General features: G+C 37.7%; 1 protein-coding gene across 4 annotated transcripts in view; it reads left to right on the top strand.

Annotated features, from left to right (window-relative positions):
• The first annotated feature begins 684 nt into the window (after positions 1 to 684).
• Positions 685 to 26509, top strand: part of SREK1 (splicing regulatory glutamic acid and lysine rich protein 1) — a 34441-nt gene continuing 8616 nt past the window's right edge. Inside the window, exons 1-8 of one of the 4 annotated variants that reach the window (XM_063321057.1) lie at positions 685 to 1196; positions 9147 to 9280; positions 17045 to 17160; positions 18511 to 18675; positions 19706 to 19884; positions 20499 to 20629; positions 22135 to 22249; positions 24786 to 24905. In XM_063321057.1, the coding sequence (XP_063177127.1) occupies positions 1036 to 1196; positions 9147 to 9280; positions 17045 to 17160; positions 18511 to 18675; positions 19706 to 19884; positions 20499 to 20629; positions 22135 to 22249; positions 24786 to 24905 (1121 nt within the window). In that variant the 5' untranslated portion in view covers positions 685 to 1035. Of the gene's footprint in view, positions 1197 to 9146; positions 9281 to 11977; positions 16755 to 17044; positions 17161 to 18510; positions 18676 to 19705; positions 19885 to 20498; positions 20630 to 22134; positions 22250 to 24785; positions 24906 to 26509 lie in introns of those variants that run through there. The other 3 variants (XM_063321060.1, XM_063321058.1, XM_063321059.1) reach the window with 3 other exon arrangements.

The raw sequence follows: 26509 nt of genomic DNA, 5'->3' as shown, positions 1-26509 counted from the left end.
GATCCTTAGTGATCACCTACATGGATAGTGCTCTCATTTTCTCCAGTCAATTTAATATTTAAAGAGAACTTGAACTGTAAACTCCAGGTACGATCAATTTATATTGGGACAGATTCCAAGTCAAGTTACAACAAAACCATTAAAAACTTACTCCATTACAACTCCTTCCTGTTTAAATGTAGTCAGGGTGTTTTCAAGGGTTTATTCTTTAGGGTAATTATACTGCCTCTTATTGAACGTGGCTACCAAAAAAGCATTTAAATGGGAAATCTATTTTTTTTCTTCCATTTCTTGTGGGCATATTTTAATTTGCTGGCGGAGCGTTTGGCAGATTTCGTGCCTAATCAACTGAGGGACCCAACCCTGCCGGATGACAGGCGGGGATTTGTACCTAGCCTCGTCGGTACTCCGGGTTTTACACCGAGAACTCCTGAACGCGAAGCAGACCGGTTACGGAGGTGCTGGGGCCGCCGTGGGGCGGTGATCAGCCACCGGCGCCCACCGCCGCGCCGTCCCCACAGCGACGGACCCGCCTCACCGCCCCAGCCCTCCCCCCGCAGGCCCTGAGGCCCGCTCCCCCAGCAGCCGGCGCGGTTGGCCTGCGCCTGAAGGGAGGCCGTTAAGTGAGGGGACGCGGCCGCTAACGGCCAGGCGCACGCGCACCGCCCCGCGCCTTTTTTTGGGCGGGGCCGAGGCCGAGGCCCCCAACGCCGGTCCCGCCCTAACAGCGGCGGTCTGCTCGGTTCTTCGGGAAGCGAGGATCTTCCTCCCGCCGCCCAGCTGCGGGACAGCGCGGCCGCCGGAGGCCGGTCTGCGTGGGGCTGGGACGCCGCCTCCCCCCGGGAAGACCCGGCCGGCTGGGGACAGGCGGCCGCCCGCTCTGACGCTCCTCCAGGGAGCAGTAGAGTCCGGCGCTAGAGCGGCCGGCGCGCTGAGGCGCTCTGGCAGGTGGTGCGCGCTCCTCTCTGTGGTCAGGTCCGCCTCCCCGGCTGCGTGTGGCAGGGCGGCGAGCGGCACGGCGCTGAGGGCTCCGCCATGATGAACAGCAGCGGGATCGGGGTGCCGCTGGGCTTCCCCTTGGGCCCCACGTCTGTCATCCAGGTCACGAACCTCTCCTCTGCAGTGACCAGCGAGCAGATGCGGACGCTCTTCGGCTTCCTGGGCGATATAGAGGAGCTGCGCCTCTATCCCCCGGAGTAAGTGGGGCGTACGCCGGCCTCCGGAGCGATAGAGACTTGGGAGGGGGAAGAGGCCTAGAGGGGCCGGGCGGGTGGAGGGAGGGAGAGGAAGAGGCAGAAGGCCATACGTGCCATCTTGAGTGCGGGCACCGGAGCCTCCCGCGGGAGGGGGGGGGAAGGTCACGTGCTCCCACCCCTTTGTATGGCCGGGGCGGTGGGGAAGAGGAGCTTCGCCCGCACTTAAGATGGCGGTCCCGGCCCGGAGGAGCCGGGGAGCACCGCGGCCTGCTACGGAGCGGCGGGTTTTGTGTTCCTGTGGCGGCAGCTGCCAGGGCCGCGGCCTCCTGCCCGCTGAGGGGTGCCGGCAGCGAGTCACAGCCAAAGGCCTGGCGAGAAGCGTGCTCCCAGGCTGCCCCGGAGCGCTTCCGCGGCACAGGTCTCTTCCTTTCCTTTTCCTAAAAACCTCCTTTCTGGGGCCCGCCTTTCTCTTCGCCCGGACTTAGTGGAGGGGCGTCGGGCGAGAGAGCCCGAAGCCCTCCCGGCTGGCTGCCAGCTGCCCGGGTGGTGTGAGCCGCCGGCACGAAGTATTTTCTTATTTTTCTTTTTTCTTTTTGTTCGAAGGGCTCTATTCCCCGAGAAAGGGCCGCTCGAACAGAAGCCAAAATAATTGCTCACAGAGGGACGTAACCCTCCTGTCTTGTGGTCAGAAATGGCCCTGATAAGACCTGTGCAGTAAATGAAAGTCAATAACGGACATTACACGTTTCTTTAAATTGTAGCTGTTCTCATTATGTCAAGCAGCATGTGAGCGATGCACTCAGATGGGAGATAGCAGAGGTCTGCAAAATAGCAATATTATTTCTGCCAAGCAGATGATGAAGAACAGAACAGGGAAGGAAAAGAAATGTTTTTTTCTTAGAGCATCTGTTGTACTAGGAAGGGAATGACAGATGTGTTCTTTCAAACCATTTGTCTGTACTTTTTTCTTCTGAAAAAGGGGAGGGAGTCATTCACATCCACATACTTCAATTTTAATACAAAGATGTTCAGATGAATAAAATTTCAATTTTTAAAACTAAATAGGAAAAAAGTTGTCATTTATCCATTTTTATATATTACTATTTTACATCTGAGTAGATTTGAATGAGGACCATTCAGAAAAATTAAATGAGTTTTAATATGTGTGTAAAGTGTATGTAATAGGCATGCATTAATGTAAAGGTATGCTTATGTTATGATTTGACCCCAGCTGTCAACTAAGCCCAACTCAGCCGCTCGCTCACTCCACGTCACCCACCCTGGTAGGACAGGGGAGAGAATCAGAAGAGTAAAAATGAGAAAACTTGTGGTTTGAGATAAAGACAGTTTAATAGGTAGAGAAAATGCTGTGCGTGCAAGCAAAGCAAAACAAGGAATTAATTCACTGCTTCTGATCAGCAGGCAGGTGTTCAGCCATCTCCAGGAGAACAGGGCTCCATCACACGTAACAGTTACTCGGGAAGACAAATGCCATCACTCTGAATGCTTCCCCTTCCTTCTTTCCCCAGCTTTATGTACATGATGCCATATGGTTTGGAATATCCCTGTGGTCAGTTGGGGTCAGCTGTCAGGACTGTTTCCTTCCAACTTCTTGTGACTCCCTAGCCCGCTCACTGACAGGGCGGTGTGGGGAGCAGAAGATGCCTTGATGCTGTGTAAGCACTGCTTAGCAGTAACTAAAATATCCATGTGTTATAAACACTGTTTGCAGCACAAATCCAAAACATAGGCCCGTACTAGCTACTATGAAGGAATTAACGCTACCCCAGCCAGAATCAGAACAGCTTAAAACAGCCTTAGTGAATTTTAAACAGTCTTTAATAGATTTATGGTGATTTTTGTACAGTTTTCCAGATTTTGCTTTATTCTTGTTCCACACTTGCTTCTTAATACACTTGAGTTTTCTCCTGACCAAATATATTTTTTGTTATAACGGTTGCTTTTATTTTCCACTAAGTTATACAACAGATTTTAAGGCAAATAGGTACTTTCTTGACATTCATATGCAAATAATGTTTTGCCTATGTATAAAATTTTGGGAGTGTGATAAACACATAAAATATTAAAATCTGGTACCATACTAGGGTTTGACTTGGAAATGTCAAGGTTATAGTGCTGTAAATGTGAGTTCTAAATGATTAATCTGTTTTTCAGAGATAGGATTCAGGATTGTGATTGCTTATTTTACTCTTGGTTTTATGTACAGTTTTTATGCGTACCTTTTAGAAATAAGTATTACCTTGCCTAATAATTATGGACATTTGACCTGACTTTAAAAAAAATAATTAAGTATTTTCTCTAATGCCCTTCTTGTGAAACAAAAAAAGATGCTTCCTATTGACTCTCTAAAAATATGTTTGAATAGTATTATGATAAATTCAGAAAATAGTGTTTCTTTGACGACTGCACAGGATGCAAAAAGATGCTACAAGAGATGTCTGCAATTTGTTAAAATTATTTTCTGCTACTGTTTTTTCGTTAAGTATTTAACAATTTAAGGCCTAGATTTTAAAAAATCAATTCTTTCTATTAATGCAAATAAAAGGGAAATTTGCTTTTTGCATTAGAATCAACATCAGACAAAATATAATGTCATCTCAGTCTTATCTTTAAAAACAGTTAAAAAAGAAATCAAATATTTTTGATTTTTGAAACAAAATATTTTTACTTAGTCAAGCAGAGTTTGCCGAGCAGAGTGAATTTTTTCTCTTCTGTATGTGTCATTTCATGTATATGGGAAAAAAAAGGGCATTCTTATTAAGGAATTTACTGTAATACTTGTAATCCTATTGCCTTTGCTGGGCGTGTTTATTTCTAATGGATGTGAACTTCCAGCTCTGTTGTTAATGCACAACACTAAACAGAATATATGTTTACATGTATGTATATGTATACACACACGTTATAAAGCATATAAACTCCCTTTTCTCGATCATCTTTCGAAATAAAACTATAAATTGTCCCTCACCTCTTCCAAGTGAATCACGTCTGTCAGGCTTTTACTTTCTCCCTTAATCTGCTGAAGTCTAATCCATAAAATCTGGTTGTATTAAATACTCAAATTTTTTAATAACAAAACTACTTTTTTTAATTGAGAGGAAATAGAATCATAGAATATCTCGAGTTGAAAGGGGCCCATAAGGATCCTCTAGTCCAAGTTCCTGTTCCTCGCAGGACTGCCTTTGTAAGACTGTTTTGTAAGACATGTCTCTTAAAGACTGCCATAGGTGGCTTTCAGTGCACAAAGACCCCTTTTATTCCACTTCATTACCAAGCCTTTTGGTCATATGTTCTTCGCTGTCTCATAAACAGTGAACAAAACCTTGAGAAGAAGGATATTTAGAGACCCTTCAAGAATTTGCTTTCAACCAACTTTATATGAAAGATGCTTAGAAATGAAAGTAGGGGATGATTGTAAAATCCTTTCAGAAAATAAAATTTCTGTGTTGTTTGGTTTCTTAACTTACTTGTACATATAGTATTTTCCCTTTTGCTTACATCTTGAGGACGGTGAGATGAACGTTGGAGCCCTCAACACAAGAAAGACATGGAGCTGGTGGAGAGAGTGCAGAGGAGGGCCACCAAGATGGTCAGGGGGGTGAGGACAGGCTGAGAGAGTTGGGGTTGTTCAGCCTGTAGAAGAGAAGGCTCCGGGGAGACTTTACAGCACTTTCCAGTACCTAAAGGGGGCATACAGGAAAGATGGGGAAGGATTTTTTATTAGGGAATGTAGTGGGGTTTGTAATGGGAATGGGAAGTAATGGTTTTATACTGACAGAGGGTAGATTTAGATTAGATATTAGGAAGAAATTCTTTACTGTGAGGGTGGTGAGACACTGGAGCAGTTTTCCCAGAGAAGTGGATGCCCCATCCCTGGAGGTGTTCAAGGCCAGGCTGGATGGGGCTTTGAGCAACTTGGTCTAGTGGGAGGTGTCCCTGCCCCTGGCAGGGGGTTGGAACTAGGTGATCTTTAAGGTCCCTTCCAACCCAAACCATTCTGTGATTCTATAATTTTGAATTGCAGGTTTCTAGTTTTACAAAATGAGTTCTGGTTTATTCCTGAAGCTAAAGACTCAAATATTGTAGGGAAAAACTATAGGTGTATATGAAAATGACTTGGAAAATCATAGTTAGATAGGATGAAAAAGTCAACAAGAACAGAAAATGATACTATAATGACAGCCTGTGTAAGAGAATTAGTTTATGCACTAGGAGTTGCTCCTACACAGCGCCTCCATGTGAATTTGCCACTTCTGTGTAGAAGAGGGTGGCTTTAGCAGGGCTTTGCTGTCAGGTACAGTGATTTTTTTGTCAGAAAGTCTGAGAAAAAAACTCCTGAAGCTTTGAATACTAGTGTACAGTCCTGACTTGGTTAGAGACCTGAATTCCCGTGTTGGGAACGGAGAATTGCTGTCACTGTTTAACAGGAGCTCTTTGGTTTGACATTTACAAAACTTAGAGTACTCACTGAGTTTTCTGAAGTGGGAATACACAGAAACCACTAAGGAGGTAGGAAGGGGGCCTCCTGCAAGTCCGCATGTGCAAAGGTCTCCAAGAAACAACACTTACATGATGATGCCAACGTTTGAATATGCAAGAGCATGAGGGTATATTGTGTTCTCTGCTCTGTAGAATATTCCCTGAAACTTTTGTCCCTTTGTCATGTGTTGATTTTAACAGCCTGAAGTTGCTTACATTTAAATTTACAAAATCTGTTGTTCAAGAATGTATTAATTTAGTACTTTTCTGTTGGCTGCTTAGGTAGACTTTTGTGCGAGATGAAGTATGGCTTTTTCTCAGAGTTCTGAACAAGACCAAGTCCAGCTTTTATAGATCACTTTCAGTTTGCAGTGCAGTTGAAATCTGAAGCTGTTCTGCAGGGTGTGACAGGCCTTGGGTATGTACTCCAGGATGCCAATCACTTACGCAGTTTAGAGCTGTTTTTTTGGCTTACTAGGAGACCAGTGACGTCTGTAACCAGATTCTTAGTCCCAGTCATGCTTTTGTGTTACATTTGTCACCCAGTTTTGTTTGTGTTTCAGAGAAGCCTTCAAAATTACAGTTTTAGCCATAATCCTTCAAATGTGGCTGTCATAGGATTTTTGAACAGTTAAATATTGGAAGGCTGTATTAAGCAACAGTTGGATTTTTACAGAATGAGTTGTTTAAAAGCAGGAAGGCACAAACTGTCTGTATGAGATGTTGAAAGCCCCGCTGTATTTTGCTTCTGGGTGGTCTGGAGTGGTCCGGGAAGAATACACAAGTTTCTTATATCCTGCAGTAACTGCAGTATAGATTAGGCCTTTGAGATAAAACACGCACAGACTTACTTAGATGTGATTTGCACAGTTATTCCAGAACATCTTATTTTGATAAGTTATTAATTTCTTTTGCCTTCTTCACCACCACCACCACCTTGAGAAAAATCTGGACCCTTTGAGGAATGTTTTATAGCCTTTTATTTGATTTTTCACTGTAGATTTCTGAATAGGTCATTCTTATAAAGTATTTTTAGTTGGTTTTGTTGGTTGTTATTGGTAGATTGATGTTACTGTCTCCTTACAAAGGAAGAGAAAAATGGCAGAAATGTCTGAATACTGTTTAGATGCTGATTTCCTTTTTGAGTTTTCTTGCTTTCCTAAAGGAACTGGATTTTAGTAACCTTGAATCAGAGGTGTAGGAGTTGCTTTTTTTCATTGGTGCTTTGTAACCTAGGAGGAAGATTATGACTCTACCTCAATTCAGCCTCAGAAAAGGTTTAAAAAATGGAACAAAAGGAATTAAAACAGAATAGGAGTTTTCTGAGAGAAATTTTGCCTCTGTAACCTTCAGAAAGCACTTTGTACCAAGACTTCTTTTCAGAGCCTTGTCTGCAGCAGTGTTCTGATGTTAATATTTTTTAGCATACTTTCCATGTAGCTTTTGTGATTGAAATCCAAGAAATACAGGCGGGAGAATATTATAAGAGTTATGCTTGTAAGAGCTGGCTGTATAGATGTTGAAATTTATAGGTTTATTTATGGCATCTAGACTGCCTGAGTTAGTAATGAAAACAAAAAAGGAAAAAAACCAGGACACCTTAGAAGTCTTCAACAGCCTGGATCACAGAATCTTCAGTTGAGGCTTCAGCCATTTGGGTTGTAACACTGGCATGTGTATTTAAAAACAAACAAATTCCAAACAATGACAACAAAAAAAGCAAAGCACCCTCTCCTCCCAAGCCACACACAGAGACTCTCTTCCACTCTCCCCCCAATAAAACAAAACAAACAAAAAACTCCTGTAGCCATAAAAAAAGATCTTTCCAGTGAGCAAAGTCTCAAAGTCTGGCTTTTCAGAATGTGTAAGATTAAAAGTTGTATGCAGACATTTCTGCTGAGTACTGAGGAGGTCATACCTCACTGTCACCCCTGATGTTGGAAACTGTTGTGAACCAATAACTTAACAGGTGGCTCTGAAGCCATTCTATACAATTATTTTCTTCCTGAATGTGGAAAATGAAAACTGTGAAAGCATTGCCCACTATAAACAAAATAAGTGGGCAGAAGTGTAGTCATCTTGCAATGTTTTTCTAAACTGTGTAAAGGTTGACTTTCATATTTGTGTCTCTCCCACACCTTGTTTATTTTTGCCTCCTCAGTGTACCTGTTTTCACAGAATTTTCCATCATAAATGTTTCTGAGTGCCATTCTGAAGTTGGCTGGCTCTCTAGATACTTTACCTAGGTGTTACCTTTGTGGTAACCAGAAACATATCAGTCTGCCTGTCTCAGACTAAGTTCATGGTTCATCTGTCTAAATCTTCTGAGCTTGTATTTAAATACTAAAGTCTAATTCATTCCATACAACAGCTTTGGGATTTATCTGCTTGGAACTTGAGGGACTACAGGATGGGTTGGACTAAACTTGAACTGCCTCTGGTACTTCCAGGACATTGACAAGTGTTTCTGTTTCAGTTGAAAGAGTGTCAGGATGAAACAGTTTATGCAGCCTATTTTCCATGGGTTACTGCTTTGCTAGCAAACATGTGGTCTTTTCAAATGGAAATAGCTGATGTTCCAGCAATGTTTGATTGCATTCTCTGTTTGAAGATTTCACCTGTACATCCTTCATCTGGAAAAATAAACTGCTTTTGTAAAGGTTACAAACCTTGACTAGGGAATACATTTTTTAAAGAAAACTTTTTTGGTTTTGAACAAGATTACACTGTTTACATGTTGTGCTTTCTGATGTCTCTATTGGTATACTTTCTAGTGGAAAAGCAAATTACAAATTTTCTTCCTTCTTTTAGCCAAAGCGTGAATTCCTCCTACTTCCTCCTGTTGTCCTGGCCTATACTACACTATGCCAAACTAAGGCAGATGATAAGAAGGATTTTTGTTACATTAGTGAATTGAGACCTAACATTTGAAAGAACTCTCAAGAACTGCTTATATTTTAATACGAATTAATGAAACTGCTTTCATGAAGACCTAAGATAGAGTATCGGTTATTATGGGCTAATATCTGAGGGAGTCACTGAAAAATGACTGGCCTTGTTGTTTGACTTTCCTAAACAAGGATTGTTTGGAAGAAAAAAGATCCACTATAAATTATTTACTTGACAGGTGTGTCAAGTAAATAGGCTACTTACAATAGTAATTTTGAATGTTCTGGTCAATGGTGTTTAGCAAGATTATAAAAGAAAATTAGCCTGGTTAGTTTGGGATTTTGGCTTCCGTAAGTTTCCATTAAAAAGGAGGAGGTGCTGTGCTATGCTATGCTTTTTTCAGTGACTTAGTAGGTAAATTAGTAAATTTCTATGGTCTTGTCTTTTGGCTAACTTTTTCACGTAGTGTAAAACCTATTTTTTTATTAAGGAGTAATAGTTAAAAATACATGCATACAATTATTTAATATGACTAATTGTTTTTTTCCTTTTATCTTGCAGCAATGCACCTCTTGCTTTTTCCTCCAAAGTATGTTATATTAAGTTTCGTGAAGCATCGAGTGTTGGTGTGGCCCAGCATCTAACTAACACCGTTTTTATTGACAGAGCTTTGATAGTTGTGCCCTGCGCAGAAGGTTGGTATTTTAGACATTGTTCTGTAATGTTGGTCTTTGTCATGTCTGCTAATTGTTTTAAGCTTTCCATGTAAGAAGGTGGTGCTCTGTTGTTATTTTATTTTATTGCTTTTTGAAAAGTCTTGAAACAAAATTGAAAATTGAATGAAGAAACATGATTATATAGGCTTCATTGAAATTCAGCACTAGAAAAAAGATAGTTGATTTAAATTAGGATAATGCAATTTTCCATAGTTATTACATATTTTGAGAAAAAATGGAAAAGAAGGTAAAATAATTCCGTTCAATATGGTAGGTGTTGGCAAGCTTATTCTCACACAGAGTTCTCACTGAAGTCAATGGAGCACTGTAAAGATTTGGCAATTTCCTGGCACTGATAACATTGCAGTTTGGATCTTAATGTACCACCTTTGGTGTGATGTTTTTTATTTTTTTTAAGATACTGATTATTTTTCTATTTATTTTTTTTGACTGAATCCCGATTTTGTCTTGCAGACGTGCAGTATGTGCATTTGGCTATTTTAGATTGATCTAATCTAAAATATTTAGCATTCATGGTGACAATTACTGTTTGAATATAAATGTTTACCTGCTAGTTTAATAAAATTCAATTTTCTTTTCTTGTTACTGTGGAAAATATTACTTTGTGTGCCATGAAAAGGCTTTGTTATGTATACTGGTATTCCTTTTTGGTTTTAGCTATCTCTTTAAAAATGCAGTGATCTGTAAAGAATGCTTCCAGCGTAAAGTATTTTTAAAACTCTTAATAAAATAAAATGCTTGGTGAATATTAAATTTAGAAGTGTTCCTTTAACTAGCTTTGAGGCCATACTTCTACAGATGTGTTGACTACAGGGTAGTTCTTATTATTAGTGTAATATCTCAAATCTGAATACAGTTACATGAAGCATGTTCTTACAGTAGGAATATCGCTGGAGTTAAGCAGAGCCCCATTGACTTCACTGGGATCATTGTGGAACTGAGCATCTGTCCATTTGGTTCTTTAGACTGGAAATATTCTAGCTGGTGGAGTAAATCTGACCTCACTTTGAATATGGTAGCTTCTTTTGGCATGAACAGTATTTGGAATGATTGAACCATAAGATGCAGCAAGTCTAGAAATACCTCCTATTAATATAGCTTTTTTAACTGCAAGAGTCGGGTTTTGCTTCAAAAAATACCATTGACTTCTTGGAGTTTGTGAACAGTGGTCCCAGATTACCATTTTTGGGCACATTGGCCACATCATGATCTGGATAGTAAGAGATTAGTGTTGCCGTAGTAATGGTCTGGGATGTTCCTAGCAAATTCTGACAAGTCTCCAAAATTCCATAGACTTTATAAGTACTTTCACTAAAGGATATATTGACCTACAATACAATATACTACCTATTCTTGTAGCCTTCTTGATAGGAGCATATGGCACATATATTTGTCTTTGTGTGGCCTAGATTTTTTGATTGCTTTTATGCCTTGTTTTGGGGGCTTTTTGGTTTTATTTTTGGTACCTGTTCTTAAACCACAAAGAGGATATTGCCAGATCCACATGAAGCTTTGTAGAGGCTAATGGAACCAGAGTCCTTATTATTGAAAATTGCCCCTAAATAGTTGAATACAAATTATTCAGGATCTTAGTTTTACATTTCATTGAAAAGACCTTAACACTGGTTCAGTACTGCCAGAGAGGGAAGAACGCTGCCTAATGAATGAACAACAGTTCCTGGTGTTTTTCTTGTGATGAGATCACTGCCTGACGTGATATGGCAACAGGCAGGTAAAGCTACTTTCCTCTGTCTCTTGATGGTAGACAATGAATGGAAGGAGAATAAAATCAAGTTCTGACAAATCTTGTTCCAGCCCCATTTGTAGCTGACTTATTAGGCATTTCTGAGAAAACGTATTACAGAAAAATTGTCACTGTTCAAAATCATTCTGGACCCCACAGAGATTTATGCATAATTAGGTGAACAAACGATTGAGTTGTGAAGTCAGATTTTTTTAATGTCAGAATGCTGTTTACATGTAACTTTCTAACAGAATCACTAATTTTAATTTATAAAGATATGAATTTTTATAGGTTTAACTTTGAGGAAATTATTGTGTGGAGTAAGTATGGCTTTGGAGACCACAACACAAGATTTTTGATTCACTGTGTACCATATGATGCATTGTTAATGGAGTCAGTGGAGTGTATCATGGGCTTTAGAAGTAATGATGGCTGTATTCTACTGGGAGATAAAATTATATCCTTGGCCAACGGTGCCAGTAATAAAACATTTCATGCGCCGAATTGAATGTAGAGGAATGTAATACGTAACTCTGAAAATTTGGTTTTTAAAACCAGAATAAAATCTGAAATTTTGAGTGTATTTAAACAGTGGTAAATCAAGGGAGTATGAGGAGGGAATCACTATACAATGAAAACAGTGTTAATTTTGTGACATTTAATAAACAATTTAACAAAAATGTAATTGTAAATGAAGTAACATTATTAAGCTGTCAAAATATGACTTTTTTGTATGTGTATTAGTAGGTTTTTCCTTAAACATTATACTTTTGAGAACACAAAGGTTGAAAGATAAACAAAGATGCCACCCTAATCATTCTAGATTTTATGTCCACATTATCTAGTAGATGGATTTTGACTATTAATTTGGTTTTGTATGTTTTCTCTGTGTGATATTTGTGCATTATTAGATGACTAGACTGGCCAAGGCAGACCTGTTACACTTGCCTGAGTTAGGCATTGTTTGCCATGCCACTAAACCTGCCGCCAAGTGAAACCTTCATGGGGGAAATGAGATCGAAGTCTGGCCTGCTGAAGATGGACGCCCTGTCTCTGTTTTTATTTTATTTTGCTTTCTTTCCTTTGTTTCTTTTACTTTTATTTTTATTTTATTTTGTCCCTTTTTTGTTTTGTTCTGTTAAATCTCTTTCCCTTGTACTTGTGAACTGGTACTTCAGTTCTGTAAAAATGGTGTTTTGTAAAGGGTTCACAGTGTTTCATTTTGAAGTTGACCTGAAGCTGCTTATGAATGGTGGATGGTATACGCAGAATTTAGAATATGATTAATTTTTATGCTGTGAATTATGGATAAATTTGATTTGGAATACATTTAAGCATCTAAATTCAACAGATGAGCACATTGTGTCTGAAGACAGGAATAGTGAAAAATATATCAGTTTTAAGATACATTCTTTCATATGTTATGCTTTATGAGTTTATCTTGAAAAGGAGAGTTGAAACACTTACTTCTGGAGAAATTAACTTTACAAAGTAAAGTCATGATCTTTCTCTGCTATTTTTCCTCTTCTCAGCAGAGTATTTTATTTTAGGTTGCATGGTCTGTTTAAAAGAAAGCTTACTATTTATGTATAATATCAAGAGTTTAAAATAATTCTTTCTGAAATTGAACTTTCCTGAGTATTGAATGTCATGAAATACATGTTTGGTTCTGATGAAACCTTGCTCCAGTGAGGTCAGTGGCAGTAAGATTTCATCGTTTTGTTTTTGTAATTTTCAGAAAAAAAACTGTTTACCACTCATAAGTACAAATGCAGCCTGAAGTTTTGGTTGGAATGTGTTTTGTGAGGCACATTGTCTTTTAACACTGTTATTTGTGGGAAGATTGAATCAGTTCTCTGTGCGTGTGTGTGTGTATGTATGTGTATATTGTACTTTGACATGCTCCAGTGGTGGTTATTTCAAGAAGAGGGTTTTTTTTTTTGAAAAAGAAAAAAACAACAACAAGAAAGAAAAAAAAATTTGTCTTTTTGGTCATCTCAGAAGCCTTGGCAGTTCATGCTGGAGTGATTGAGAGGATTCTCATCCCTAAATTATGTTCTTATTAATGTGAAACAGAAGCCCTGAAACAGAAGTGGTGGACCAGGAGGTGGTGTGTCTAGTACTCAGGCATTGCTCTTCCCAGACAGCTGCACTGGGATCGATTGGTTTCACACTGGTGACGCACCAGGCTGTGTGCTGCTGCTGGGAAGAGCTTTGCTTAGTGGCCTCTGTTGGATTTTGCTGTGACAGTTGAGGTAATTGCCAGTAGGTATAATCTCTTTAATTACTGCTGCTAAATCCAATAAGAATCATGAATTGGATCACGCAGAAATTATTTTATATGTAAGTGTACATTTTCCATTGATTTAAAATAGCAGGGAAATAACAATTCCTTTAATTATGTTCAGAGTAGATGTAAACTGTAAGTATTTTTAAAATGAGCAAACTTAATTATTGAAGAAGGCATTCTGGGGGGGAGGATCAACCATGTAGTTTCAGTACAAAGAGTAGGAAATTAGTTTCTTCTGAGCACTTGGAGGGGGATAAAAATATTGTAAATAGTACTTGCTTAACACAGATACTTCTGTTCAGCATTTAGCAAAATGGATTCTGGAATGGACTATGTTGACTAGGCCTCTTAAGCACTATGATGATACAAAAAAGTAACAATCATAACTGATATTTAGGACAACTGTATGTTTCCTAAGAAGCATAAGGTGTCTCTAGGCAATGCAGAGCTAATCTACATCTGCTTCCAGATTCCGTTGCAAATTGAAGAATCAATAAATAAATGATCATAGAATCTGTAATTTACTAAACACAAGAGCTTCTAAGAAATCTTTCTAAGGATGTGGTATAGATGTGGCATATTTATTTTGTCTGTTTCCCTAATTAGAAAATAAATATCTTTACATCGTTTCCACTCAATTGTTAAATACCACAAGTTCAAAAAACAAATCAGTTATTCTTAAACTAAAGTGTCGTAATTTATTGTGTCATAACCCACACCTTTTGTTGTATCTTTGTGGGCTTGTATTCCTTTTATAAATAAATTAATGGAGATAAAACTCCAAACCTTAAAGCCTGTAACTGGTGAGGTTATTTGGCCTCACATATTAGTTTGTTTTTAAAAACTGTCTCAAGAACAGGGAAGTAAATTTGCAATGTATTTCACATTTTCTTTCCGCCTTTCCTCCTGCCCCCCACCCCCCAGCAGTTTGTTTTCTATAGAATTGTGTAAAAGTTTGACATGTTCTTAAAAACTGGAGAAGGACCTTTTGAAAAGACAGTATCTTGTATATGCAGGCAAATTTTCAGGGGTCTGTCGGTAGAGATAGACTTTCTCATTCTTGAATAAAATAAATGAGTCTTTCTTTGTGGCATGGAACTGACCAACTAGATTTTGTATTTAAATTAAGACTTTACATTGTTGAAGGACCAAAGTATTCTGGAAATAATGCTGCTAACGTTACAATTGAGATATGCATGTTATTCATTCTTTGAACTGCTATAACGGTACACTTAACCAAAAGTGTTCAGTAGATTCCCTAAGCAACATCTGAGCAAATGAATAATTCCAGTTATTTCAGTAAGATGACCAGTATACTTAAGGCTTAGGCTTGTATTTAAATACCTTTCTGAACTTGACTCATTGTCTGTTTAGTTACGTGCCTAACTTGGTTCCTATTTAAAAGGGCTAAATGCCTAAGCATCTCTGAAGATTTGAAGCGTATATTGAATTGGCTGTATGTGAGCGCATACTTGAATTAGGCATATAGTTATGTACGCTACTGACCAAGGATCTAAATTAGAGTGCAGACGCACAACTTTAGGAGCCATTTCTGCCGTTGGATTTACTCAAGCCATGTCTGTTGATCCTGCAGAAACCTACATGAGTATCCATTAATTGCAAGATGCTAGCTGTTCAGGATAAGGTCTGGTTCATTAATCATTTGAGAACACCTAAGTATTTCAATTTTCAGAAGAACCGGTACATAATTCTATGCCTAATTTGCATGCACAGCTGCTGGAACTATATATTCAAAAGCCTTTTAGTTAGCTACATATTAGGCAGGATGCGCAGCAAAGTACCTGATACTCATGAGCAGTCAGGCAAATCAGGTACACCTCCCATTGCATGCCTGACTTCAAAATGAGATCTGTAAAGAGTGCTGAACATTGTGATGATGACTCAGATTCATGCATGTTTTTTAAAAAGCCCTGGAAATCATTACTGCACAGTTAATTCTTAAGTGCTAATAATTTTCCTATTTTTCTCCTTTAGATAGAAAAATCAAGTGGTTTGTTACATGTTAAGGAGCAAGGTGCCTCAAAATTTAACATAAATAAAATAAGTGTAAATAGGAAGCATGAGGAGAAAATGGGTACTGTTATTTTATCTTCTCTATTCCACCCATGCTACATATAAATTAAGTTTCATTTAGATTTGTTTTGTCCTTTGGTCATATCCAACTGTAACCCAGTCCTTGCTGCAGATCTGTAGAACAGGTTTGCAACACTTTTGTCGTCTTTTTATTTTTTTAAAGTAGTATATTTCCTGTGGGGTCTGTTGGAACTCATATGGCTAAAACTGCACAGTGTTTTGAAACTTACCTCATATTTTGCTTTTTGATAAGAATATTTATATATTAATTTTAAAATCCCAAAGTTAGGGGTTTTATAGTTAAAACATACACAGTTTGAACCAAAGCAGTGAAAGCCGCTGATACAATATTTGTGTATACCTTGACTTTTAAGACAATGTTTAAATAAAAGCATTTACTTTATTAAAGTGAATGGGGTAATACCAAAGGCTCAGTTGGATAGCATATATACAATTATGCCAGTCATCTTGAGTAGATCAGCGATACCTAGTATAATTAGAACATATTTCTGTTGTTTTTCAGTTTAGCGTTTAATGTTTGTATCAGTTTAAATAAATCCCTTTTCATTTAAAATTTAATACGTACATTTCATTGTAATCGTAATGGTTTAACTATTAAATCTTTTAATTTTGAAGATTTTTCTGGGTTCATTTAGCAGTCTAATTGTGACTAACATTGAATGAAACCTGAGTTTAATTCAGATTGATATTACTTGAACTTTTATCATGATGGGGGAATACAATCTGATTGAAATAGTAGGATATACATATTTTGGGAAAGTGTGGCTTACTTAGTTGGATCAGTTGTGATTTTCTTCAGTCTCAGTAAATTTCAAGCTGATTTATCAAAGTTTCAGATAAACTGAGGTGACCTAGAATGTGAGACAATACAAATCTGAATTTTTTTCTGCCCTCCCCTCCTCCACCTCCAACTTCACTTGTAGTATGTATTGTGTGGAGTCACGGTAGTTCAGTAGTTTTTATTTTATTTTTATTTATTTTTTACATACGAAGTAGATAGAACAAGAGGATTAAAAAAAAAAGCACAAATTTCAGTTAGCACATACTTTGTTTTTTCTTTTTTTTTTTTCTTTTACTGATTTGGTTATTTGCCATTTCTGGGGATTAAACTTTAAAAAATGTTCTTCTTTTCTGTATCTGATGTTCTGTGTGCTATTAGTGATGCAGCCAACACGAACGGTTGTCATGTGTAAAACAACTTTCGATCACCGCGAAAACACCGCCCTGGGAAAGCGTCCATGCTTGATATCGTTTGGTTCATGAACATTAAGTTTCCAGTACAGGTGACCCATAGCTCAAAGTGTTAAATAATTGTATACATTATTCAGTTTTTAAAATAATAATCCATTAATGAGATTGCTAGTCTTTGAAGTTTTGCTCACTTTTGTTTTTCCTAGTAGAACAGGGTAAAAGGAAAAACTTAAGTTCTTATTTGTTTCTTTGTAAGGATCTGGTAGATAGATTCGTTGTTATTTATTACATTTTTAAATGCAAGGGTAATTGTAAAATCATAGAAAGAGTAACATCTGCGTAGTGTTCCAGCTCTGTGTAATGCTTTCATTTGCTTCTTCAGGTAAAATCCCAGATGAAGCTAAAGCCCTTTCTCTGTTGGCGCCTGCTCCTACTATGACAAGCCTGATGCCTGGTGCAGGGTTGCTTCCTATACCTACACCAACACCTTTGACTACAGTAAGTAAAATTCAGTTGCTGTTTGATTTCTGGTTTCCTCTATACTCATTAGCCTTTTCTGTGTTCAGAGAACAAGAACTGTCTGATCCACGGATGTTTTCCTCTTGTGCGCTAGATCAGTGAGGGTTTAGCTGTGGTGCCTCTTTTGAGGATGAGTCACAAGGTATTCATGCACTACCTTTCCTGGCTTTTAATTTCATATTATTATTTAACAAAGTAGTGGGTAAGTACTGATTTTGGTTGTGTCTGTTTTAGTTGTCGTCCTTCTGTAGACCCATTAATTTGGTCCAGTGACAGTGTTATCCAGCTCCTAAAAATTCGTTAAAACATAATAGTTAAGTTAACACTGTTCTTTGGAATATTAAAATGCTGCATTAGGGTGCTTTTACTTGATATCTCTACGACAGGGCTTTTGACTGTTTGCCTAACCATGTTTTCACTACAAAAAGCATAGGAGCTGTCTGCTGCTACTTCTGCTCAGTTCCCTTTTGCCTTTGTAAGCCTTTCTTGATATCAGCAGGCTGCTCTGACCTATTCAGGGAGAATTTAGAGTTAAAATGGAGTACTTTCCTCTTTTGTTACATAAAAAAAAAATGACTTGTGGTTTGTTGAGATTTTCTCACACTTGTTAGAACATTTGTTTGCTGGAAAGGCAGTTGCTTTTTTGGGTGTAGAAAATAAAATTCAGACCAGGAACTCAGCAGACCAATTTAGTAATGGTTTTTCAGTGACTTTTTTTTGGCAGTATTCCCCAGGAGAGATTTCAATTCCCAGTTCTGAAAATGAGAACTGTATTGTCCTCACTCTTTAGGAAGTGTCTGTGTAGGGAAAGAACTTAGACTTAATATCCTTCTCATTTCATCTGTAATTAATCTTGCCTTGTGCGATGTGTTTGTCCAAAAGGTATGTTATCTGTCCCTTTGATGGACTGATATCTATTACAGAACAAATTGTCCCTGGGCACTGCAAATTTCCTTCTTCCCTCCTCTACTCCTAATACTTGTGGCAAAAGAGAAAAGAATATTAGCAGTGTCTGAAGGCGTTCTAGTCAATTTGATTGACTGTAGGCATTACAAATTCAAGCCTATATGTTTTTTGATTGATATACTGCATCCCTGGCCAGAGGTCTTTGGTAAGATGTTAACTGATAGCCCACAGAAAGCCTTAACTATAGAAGGTTATTTATGGGTAGATTTTTATTCTGTAAAAAAAATGCTCACTGGGACCTTAAACTATTGCCTGTATTGATTAGATTTATTGTTATGGAAATGCACAAGGCAGGCAAGTATTAACAAGTGAAGTATCTCCCACCAGTTCTTGGAAAGCTTATTCTGTTTTTGTGTTTTCCAGCTCGGTGTTTCACTTGGCACTTTGGGGGCTATACCAGCAGCGGCACTGGACCCTAACATTTCGGCCCTAGGAGAAATACCACAACCGCCGATTATGGGGAACGTGGATCCATCCAAAATTGATGAAATCAGAAGAACGGTCTATGTTGGAAACTTGAATTCCCAGGTAGCGCTTTTTTTGTGTAATGGAAATACTAACGGAAGGTGTAAAATTGTAATTTATGAATTCTTATCTTATACGTTAAAGAGTTTTTGTTAGTTGATGACAATAGGAATTCAAACAAAAGAAATATTCTTTTTATTTAATAGTGATATTTTTAATTTTGAATGCTCCTGTGCTAGTCAGATCAGACCAGACTGTGGAGTTCATTCTGGCAGGATACCAGAGAAATTACATTCTAGCTGAATTCAAGAAACTTACTTAGGATTGTGTGTGTTGTTCAAATGTCCAGCTGGGGTCTGTTAGCTGAGCAATGCCTCGGAAGTCGTGAGATCGTGGTAGCTGTCCCCCACAATGGTGTGCAGGTGCTTAAGTACAGTAAAATGGAATGATGTGTCCTAGTGGAATTTGCAAAATTAGCATAAATACCTTCGAGTTCCTATAACAGTAAAGTTAGATCTGTCAGAAGTTTGGTTTTTCAGCAATTGATTGAATTAATTGAAAAACAATTTGGTTTTGAGTTATGGCAATGTAAATATTTTATTTTGTGTTTTTTTGACTGGCAAAGTAGCTACTAGGGTGTAGAAGTGCTATTGATAGCAATAAAATAAAACAAGGAAGCTAGTGGAAAGATAGAAGAAAAACTTGTAATATTGTTTGGATTTTTTTTAGTAATTGATCAAAATTCACGGTCAATAGTTTGGACAGAGGTATATAAGGAAATTCCATACCGTTTATTTCAAATGAATTGCCTGAAAAGTGCAAAATCCCATGCAAATGCTTTTTTAACGTAGATATAGGACTTTAGGGCTTGTGGTTGGTGGTTGCACTGTTTTAAAATGTAGTATAATCTTTAGATTTATGAAAGAAAAAATAACTTGTCTTTGTTAAAGTGTACCATTACCAAATTCACGTTGCCTCTATAATATTGGTGACATACCTTTCCAAAATCTGTAGCTCTTAGATTACGTGATATATTGGATAAGTGGTTTTCATTATATATTTTACTTCAGCTAAGCTCTTCGACTCTTTCTAGACTACAACAGCAGATCAGCTGCTTGAATTCTTTAAGCAAGTTGGAGAAGTCAAATTTGTGCGAATGGCTGGTGATGAGACGCAACCAACACGATTTGCTTTTGTGGAATTTGCAGACCAAAATTCTGTACCTCGAGCTCTTGCCTTTAATGGAGTTATGTTTGGAGACAGGCCACTGAAGTAAGAAATTAATGAGCTATATGACTATTAAATGAGAGATTTCTTTGTATCGTTATACATTTATGACTCTGATGTTCAGGAAACTGCTGTGATGAATACTTTTTCAATGTAAGGACCTATTGTTAGCAAACTGGAACATTCCATTTTTATAAACTCCAGTTTCAAAGTTGGGCGTAACTTTGTCTGAGAAGAATATGGATGGCATTGAGTGAAATATATTTCATTTAATGTTGAGGTAGTGGAAGCTATAATAGCAAAAGAATCTGCAAAGTCCTTAGTACTAATTAAGTTTTCTTTATTATGTGCGTGTAATTAGTAGGTCTTAACGTAGAAATTTGATCTGAAATAGAGAAGTAGATTCCTAGACTTGTACTAGAAAATATTTTAACATAGAAATACTGTGTCACATTTATTTAGAAGTGGTAAGATTTGAAAGCAATAAAAGACATTTCAGATACTTTGAATAGATGAGTGTTGGGAGAAAGCTGGTGTTTTGCTGAACTTCGAAGTTTTTAGTGGCAGGTGGAAGTTGACGTGTTGTCCTTTCTTAGTTGTTTTTCATTTTCCCTTTTCAAGTGGTTGGAAGTTAAAGGTTTTATTTTTCCTTTATTTAGAATAAATCACTCCAATAATGCAATAGTGAAGCCTCCTGAAATGACACCACAAGCTGCTGCGAAGGAACTGGAAGAAGTGATGAAGAGAGTAAGGGAAGCCCAGTCTTTCATATCTGCTGCTATTGAGCCAGGTAGGTATATTACGTTGACTACCTAAGAGACGTATTCTCTGTGTACCTTGGCACACACATTCAAGAGCATTTTCAAACACAGGAAAAGGGTACTTCAAAGGTGAACAATATGTGTTGGGAAAACAAAAAAGAAAATAATGAAAATCGTGTTCATGCAACAAAGCAGTGGAAGGAAGAGGACTTTTTATTTCATCGTGTCTTATTTTCGGATATATGCTCACTGAATGTTTTCAAAAATAGAAAGTTAATACTAAATTAATACTTAATGTTGGTGCTTTTTAAGTTCAAAGTACTTACAAACCTTTAAAAGAAAATGCTTTGTATTTTGTTTTGTTCTCCTCTAGTGCTCATTAGTGATGTAGTTTCATGATCAGAGCGAGCTAGGATGGTTCTGAAAACAGTAATATCAAGCTTTCCTTATCTGAAGCATGTTAATTTTGTACCTGTGCTATGCTCTTTTTCATGCTGGCTCAAGACTGTGTGCATCCTCATAGCAAACGGGATCAGAGAATGAATCTGGAATAAAACTTAACATATTGTAAAGGACATTTTTTCATCCAGATTGGTTCCCTGATCCCTGTTAACGTTGAAATGCCAGGTCAAAGAGGGGGGTGTTGGTGAGTTGAGAGGTTAGACAGACATTTCAGTGCTGATTTATGCTGACTTAAACTGATTGCAAAACCACAGCATAAAAAAATTCTCAATTTGTCAGACTTGCAGTTGAGATCCTCCTTTTTCTTTTCATTGGTGAGATTTTGTCATTCTTACTAAAAAACCCAGACATTGTCTTATGTAGGTTAGATAGTGTGGGTTCTGGAGTGTTTTTTTGGGGCGGGATGTGGGTGAGTATTTTCTGTTGTTTTTTAGTGTTGGAAGAAAAATAGCTTTAACATTTCCTCACTGTTAAGCAGCAGAATAACAACCTTTTAGAGTCTGAACCAAAATCTGATGAGGTCATTGTGAAGGTTTCTTTTGACTTCCTGGCCTTTGGATCAAACTTCTTATCCTGTCATCTCCATCCCTTCTTCCCGCAAAACTGTGTTTGAGGAATAAAACTTCAATATTTGTACAGTGGTTGAAATATCTAAAAGTATAGAAAGTACTAATTATTATTTACGTTTTATGCTTGTTTTCAAAAATATGCCCTCTAAATTTATTCTATTCTTCTCAGGTTATTTAAAAAAAAAAGTAATTATATTAAATATATAGACCAAGAGGAGAATATGTTGTGATCTTGTGCATTGTGGCAGCAACATAAATCCCATTCCTAATAGAGCTAGCTGTTTATAATTATCTGGTTTATGTGTACTGCTGCAGGATGGCTGCACTCAACGAGTATATGCAATGACTTTCTTGGATGTTTCTGAAGGATATTTGCAAAGAAGGAAGATGTGCAAAGAGTAGGCCCCTTGCACTATATGTGGTACATTCCACTTGTGCCAGATTGTTAACTGGGATCTTTAAATGTTCTGAGCTTACACTGCAAAGTGGTTTTTTCCTCTCAGAGTCTGGAAAGAGCAGTGAAAGAAAAGGCGGTCGATCTCGTTCCCATTCTCGTTCAGAATCCAGGTCTAGCTCAAAATCCCGATCTAGAAGGAAAAGATCACACTCAAAACACAGGTGGGTATGGTTTTTATTTTGGACTAAGAGATGATACTGTTTTGTTTTTTTTTGTAGCGGTGGTTACTGAGATTTCTTACTGAGTATAAGACAAGTATCCCTGTAGAGAAGATTACTAACTTGCACTGAGCAGATTGAAGTGATCAGGAGCTTTGCCTCTGAATGGATACTCTTTCCCTCTAAATGTTAAATGTTTTAAGGATTACTTTCAGTTATAACACACTAGAAGGCACCTTTTGTTCCATGTAGCATAACCATTTCTATGGTTTCATGGCACATTCTGTGCCAAGTACATAATATAATTTTCTGACCTGTATTTTAAAAAGAAATAGTTACCTGTATTTTGTAGATCGAACATGTAGTTTACTGTTAATGCCCTGAGCAGATAGACTGGATGGTTTTGCTAGTAGAAAGTCCCGATGACCTGAACTTCCAGACATCGAGTTAACAAATGCAGTATTTTTATTTACTGCACTGTAAATGTAAAGCTGTGGGTTTTAAAAGCAGAAGAAAAAGGCTTTACGGGCAGTTTTTCATTCTTCAGATTTTTTTTGCTTTGCTCAATTTGTTTGGTTCTGAAACAGGCTTTGCAATATGGGAGGAAATAAAATTACTAGGTCATCCTTAAAGTATACCCATTAAGATTTTTTCCAAGAATGAGACTGTCTTGCTATGTGAGACTTCGAAACGCTTCCTGAAATGGTTCAGATTCTTTTAGTGTCAGGAATGTCTTCAGAACATTTACGTAATTGAAAGATATTTGTCTACATTAAGTATCAAAAAAAAAAAATAATTCAAAAGGTATTTGATAGCTTACACTTTAAAAAGGTGAGTGTTACCAGTACTGCAGCAACAGCTTTGTTGCATCGTTTCATACATCATCTTTTAACAAAGCAACTAGAATTCTTTTACATATGGGAAAGCTAGCTAGAAGGAGTTATCATCAATTATACTACCAAACAAATACGATGTAAGTACGGGCTTCAGTTTTGCAATAGCAAGACACCACAGTACATGAAATCAAAATATTTGGTAACTTTTTAATGCAAGAAAAATCATTTGGTCACTTCTTATTGCATGCTTCTCTGCTGTTTCTCTAACTCAGGACATAACTGGAAAACAGTCTTTGTTTTGTATAACACTGCAGTAATCTCAGTACTATTTTGTATTGACACAAACCAAACTGATTTTTAGAAGATAAACTTGCTTTTTTTTTACTGGTTGAAATCATGCTTTAAATAACCATTGATGTTTGTTTATTTTTTTTAATGATTTACCCCTACTCCTGTCAGTTTTGAGAGTATGCTGAAAAAGGCTGGTCTGATCTGTTGCGGCAGCTCCATCCCCAAGAATAAACTATCCCTGCCACTTCCCTGTTTCACTGTTTTATAAAACACTTGAATAGTTTTCATCTCTATGATAGAAAATTTATTCAAGGTCTTCTTTTGACTCACTTGTAATTAATTTGTCCTGTAGTTAGTCTGTATTTCTGTGGTGGTAAGCAGAGCAAATCTGTATGTAAAAAATGATTGCATCTCCTCTCCTCCTGGTATATATTACTGTGTGTGTCTTGAGCTGCAGAAGGCAGGTGGAGCTGGTATTTTTTTGTACCTCCCTGTTCTTCAGGATTTACTGAGTAATATACATGGCCTTTCTGTCTTTGGTAAGTTAACCTTCATGGTACCTTAACCTCTCAGGCACAATATCCAATGATACGTTTTTTTGAAACTTAATGTTCAAATTCATCTTTTATTTTTGCTTTCCTAGGGAGTATGATCTTCCAAATATAGGGAGTATTTTGAAAAAAAATATAGTCATCTTTAAAAGTCTTATTTTCATCATCAAATCTGCGACTACACTATCTATGTTTACCAGAAGACTTTAATAGGATTTTTATCACAGTATCTGCACTTTGTTTGGATTCCTTGTTTATCATGTAGTAAATGCTCATTCCTTTCCTTGAGAATTCTTATAATTGAAATCTATGCTAATAAATCCTTTCAACTTGACTAAATGCTGAACCACAGATAGCAGGTTTTTTTTTGTTTTGGTTTGTTTTTTTAAAGTTCATTTAAATTGTAAGGCTGGTGAACAAAGCAAAAGAGACCAGTTAAAGCCATCTTTCTTCGGTGACCAAGACTGCATAAGTGACTGGGCCTGAAAAGAAACAAAATGTAACTGATAATTTTTACAAGCTGCTAGAAATTGGCTATAGTAGATTTTATGCACTGTAATTTACTAGGGACAGTTATCCTAATATGATTGAACTAATATTTTCTGGGATGTTCATGGAAGTTATTAAGAAATACGGGTATTACTTAAATGATGCATTGTTTCAAAGGAGGCATGTGCACCTGGTGAGGCATGAAGTATCCATATTTGCAAAAATGTTGGTAGGCAATATGTTACTGAGGTATAGCTTTGTATAACTTTATGTAGTGAGAGAAGATTTATGGATTTTTTTCCTTTTTTGGTTGACCTAATTTTTATGAAGTTTCAGTATTAAAGTATATTTCTTCTGTCATTGTTCATATAGAAGTAGATCTGGCAACAGGTCACTCTCAAGACACAAGGACAGACGCAGATCCAGAAGTCCCCTGAAAAAACGGTCTAGATCTAGGGAGAGGCGGAAATCAAGAAGTCGCTCTCGTTCTCGGTGAGTTCTGTTCTTAAGAAATGATACTGTTCTTCTTAGCACACAGTACAGAGTTTTCAAAAAAAAAATCTAACAAACTTTTTAGGTGATGGTAAAGGGTGGAATCTCTAAATGTTCTAGCCTGTCTCTAGGCTTTGTCTGTAGGAGAAAAGAATAGAAAGTAAATTTTAATGCTGAGTGTACTGGTTTGGGCTGGGATATAGTTAACTTTCTTCATAGTAACTCACATGGTGCCTATGGTGGTTAAACCATCATACCGAGGTACCTAAACTTTAATAGTCTAATCTACATTTATACCAACATAGAAGCTGATTGAAAATAGATAACTTTAATTGCCAGGCTAACCAATAGATTAGTAATGTTCTGTGTAGCCTGTGCAACCCACAAAAAAATGGATGTTGCGTGTTCGATCTGTATCTATTGAGAATGTTGGATTCAGGCTGAACTTGATCCCACATTCTGAGAACATGTGAAAAGTTCTTGTGCCTGAGCTTTTATTTTTGCCTTTGGCTACCTCATTGGCCGTACACTGCTGTGGGCACATGTGCCTGTGTCTGTTACATGGCATATTTGCATTCCAGGATCTAATACATGTATATTTTACCTAGTCTATTAATTTTTTTATGCCTGATTGTGTAATTATTGAACTATAAAATTCCAACAAGATAATAACCTTATTTTCTGAGGGATGAAGTAGTGAATATCCACAAAACAAAACTGCATGTGAAAGTAGCTTCATGAATAGAAGTCTTGGTACTTCTCTTTTTGTTTCATCTCTGTAATTCCCCTAATTTGTTTAAAGGGAGCTTCATACTTTGGTTGTGCAGTTGACTCTTGTTTTTTGAGGGAAGAAGTTTTGTGGGTAAGAGAACTGCAGATCTGTAGACCTCGATGGAAATAGGAATACGCTATGTAGCTAACTGGGCTTTATTGATGGACCATTTTGATTCTCTGTCATTGATGTTTGGAGCTTCTTGAGATATCTGCTCACCGGAAGGGGGAAGTCCAATGAAATCTCTGTGATGAATTAACTGAAAGGCATTTTGTGGGTCATTGTGAGACTTTGCTATGGCAGGGATTGCATGCTGTTTCTTCTTTATGATCTTACTTTCCTTCTTTGAGACATCTAAAGAAGTATTGGCCAAAACCTGATGGGAACCAAAGTTCTCAAGTCACAGAGCATACAACAGCCTACTATTTATTAGCAGTTGAGAAGAAGATACAGCCAAACACTTCTTCCATTGAAGAAAGGTGGAGGCTGTGCTTAGGGCCTTTCACATGTGAAGGAGTCTCTTTGAGAATCTTTTAAAAATCTTAGAATAGGTACTGATAGCAATAGACACAGCAACTTCTGTCAGTCTGATTCTCTTGGGCGTGTAAAGGTCTGCTAATTAATTTCTCCTCTTGTGCTTTCTCCTGTTTCTCTCTCTGAACAATTGTTCATTTTCATATGTCCTAGAGGCAGGTCTAGGAGTCATGTGTCTTCTCTGCTAGAAAGGAAGGATGGGGTCTCACACTTCCAAAGAATCCTATACCAAAATGTAATCTACCAGCCAGAGTTCTGATCTAATCAGTTTTTGTTTGGCTTGACGACTAGATCATCA

This window comes from Chroicocephalus ridibundus, chromosome Z, assembly GCF_963924245.1.
Source record: "Chroicocephalus ridibundus chromosome Z, bChrRid1.1, whole genome shotgun sequence".
Taxonomy (NCBI): domain Eukaryota; kingdom Metazoa; phylum Chordata; class Aves; order Charadriiformes; family Laridae; genus Chroicocephalus; species Chroicocephalus ridibundus.
Note: the sequence above shows the minus strand (reverse complement) of the source record. Positions and strands in the feature narration are given on the sequence as shown.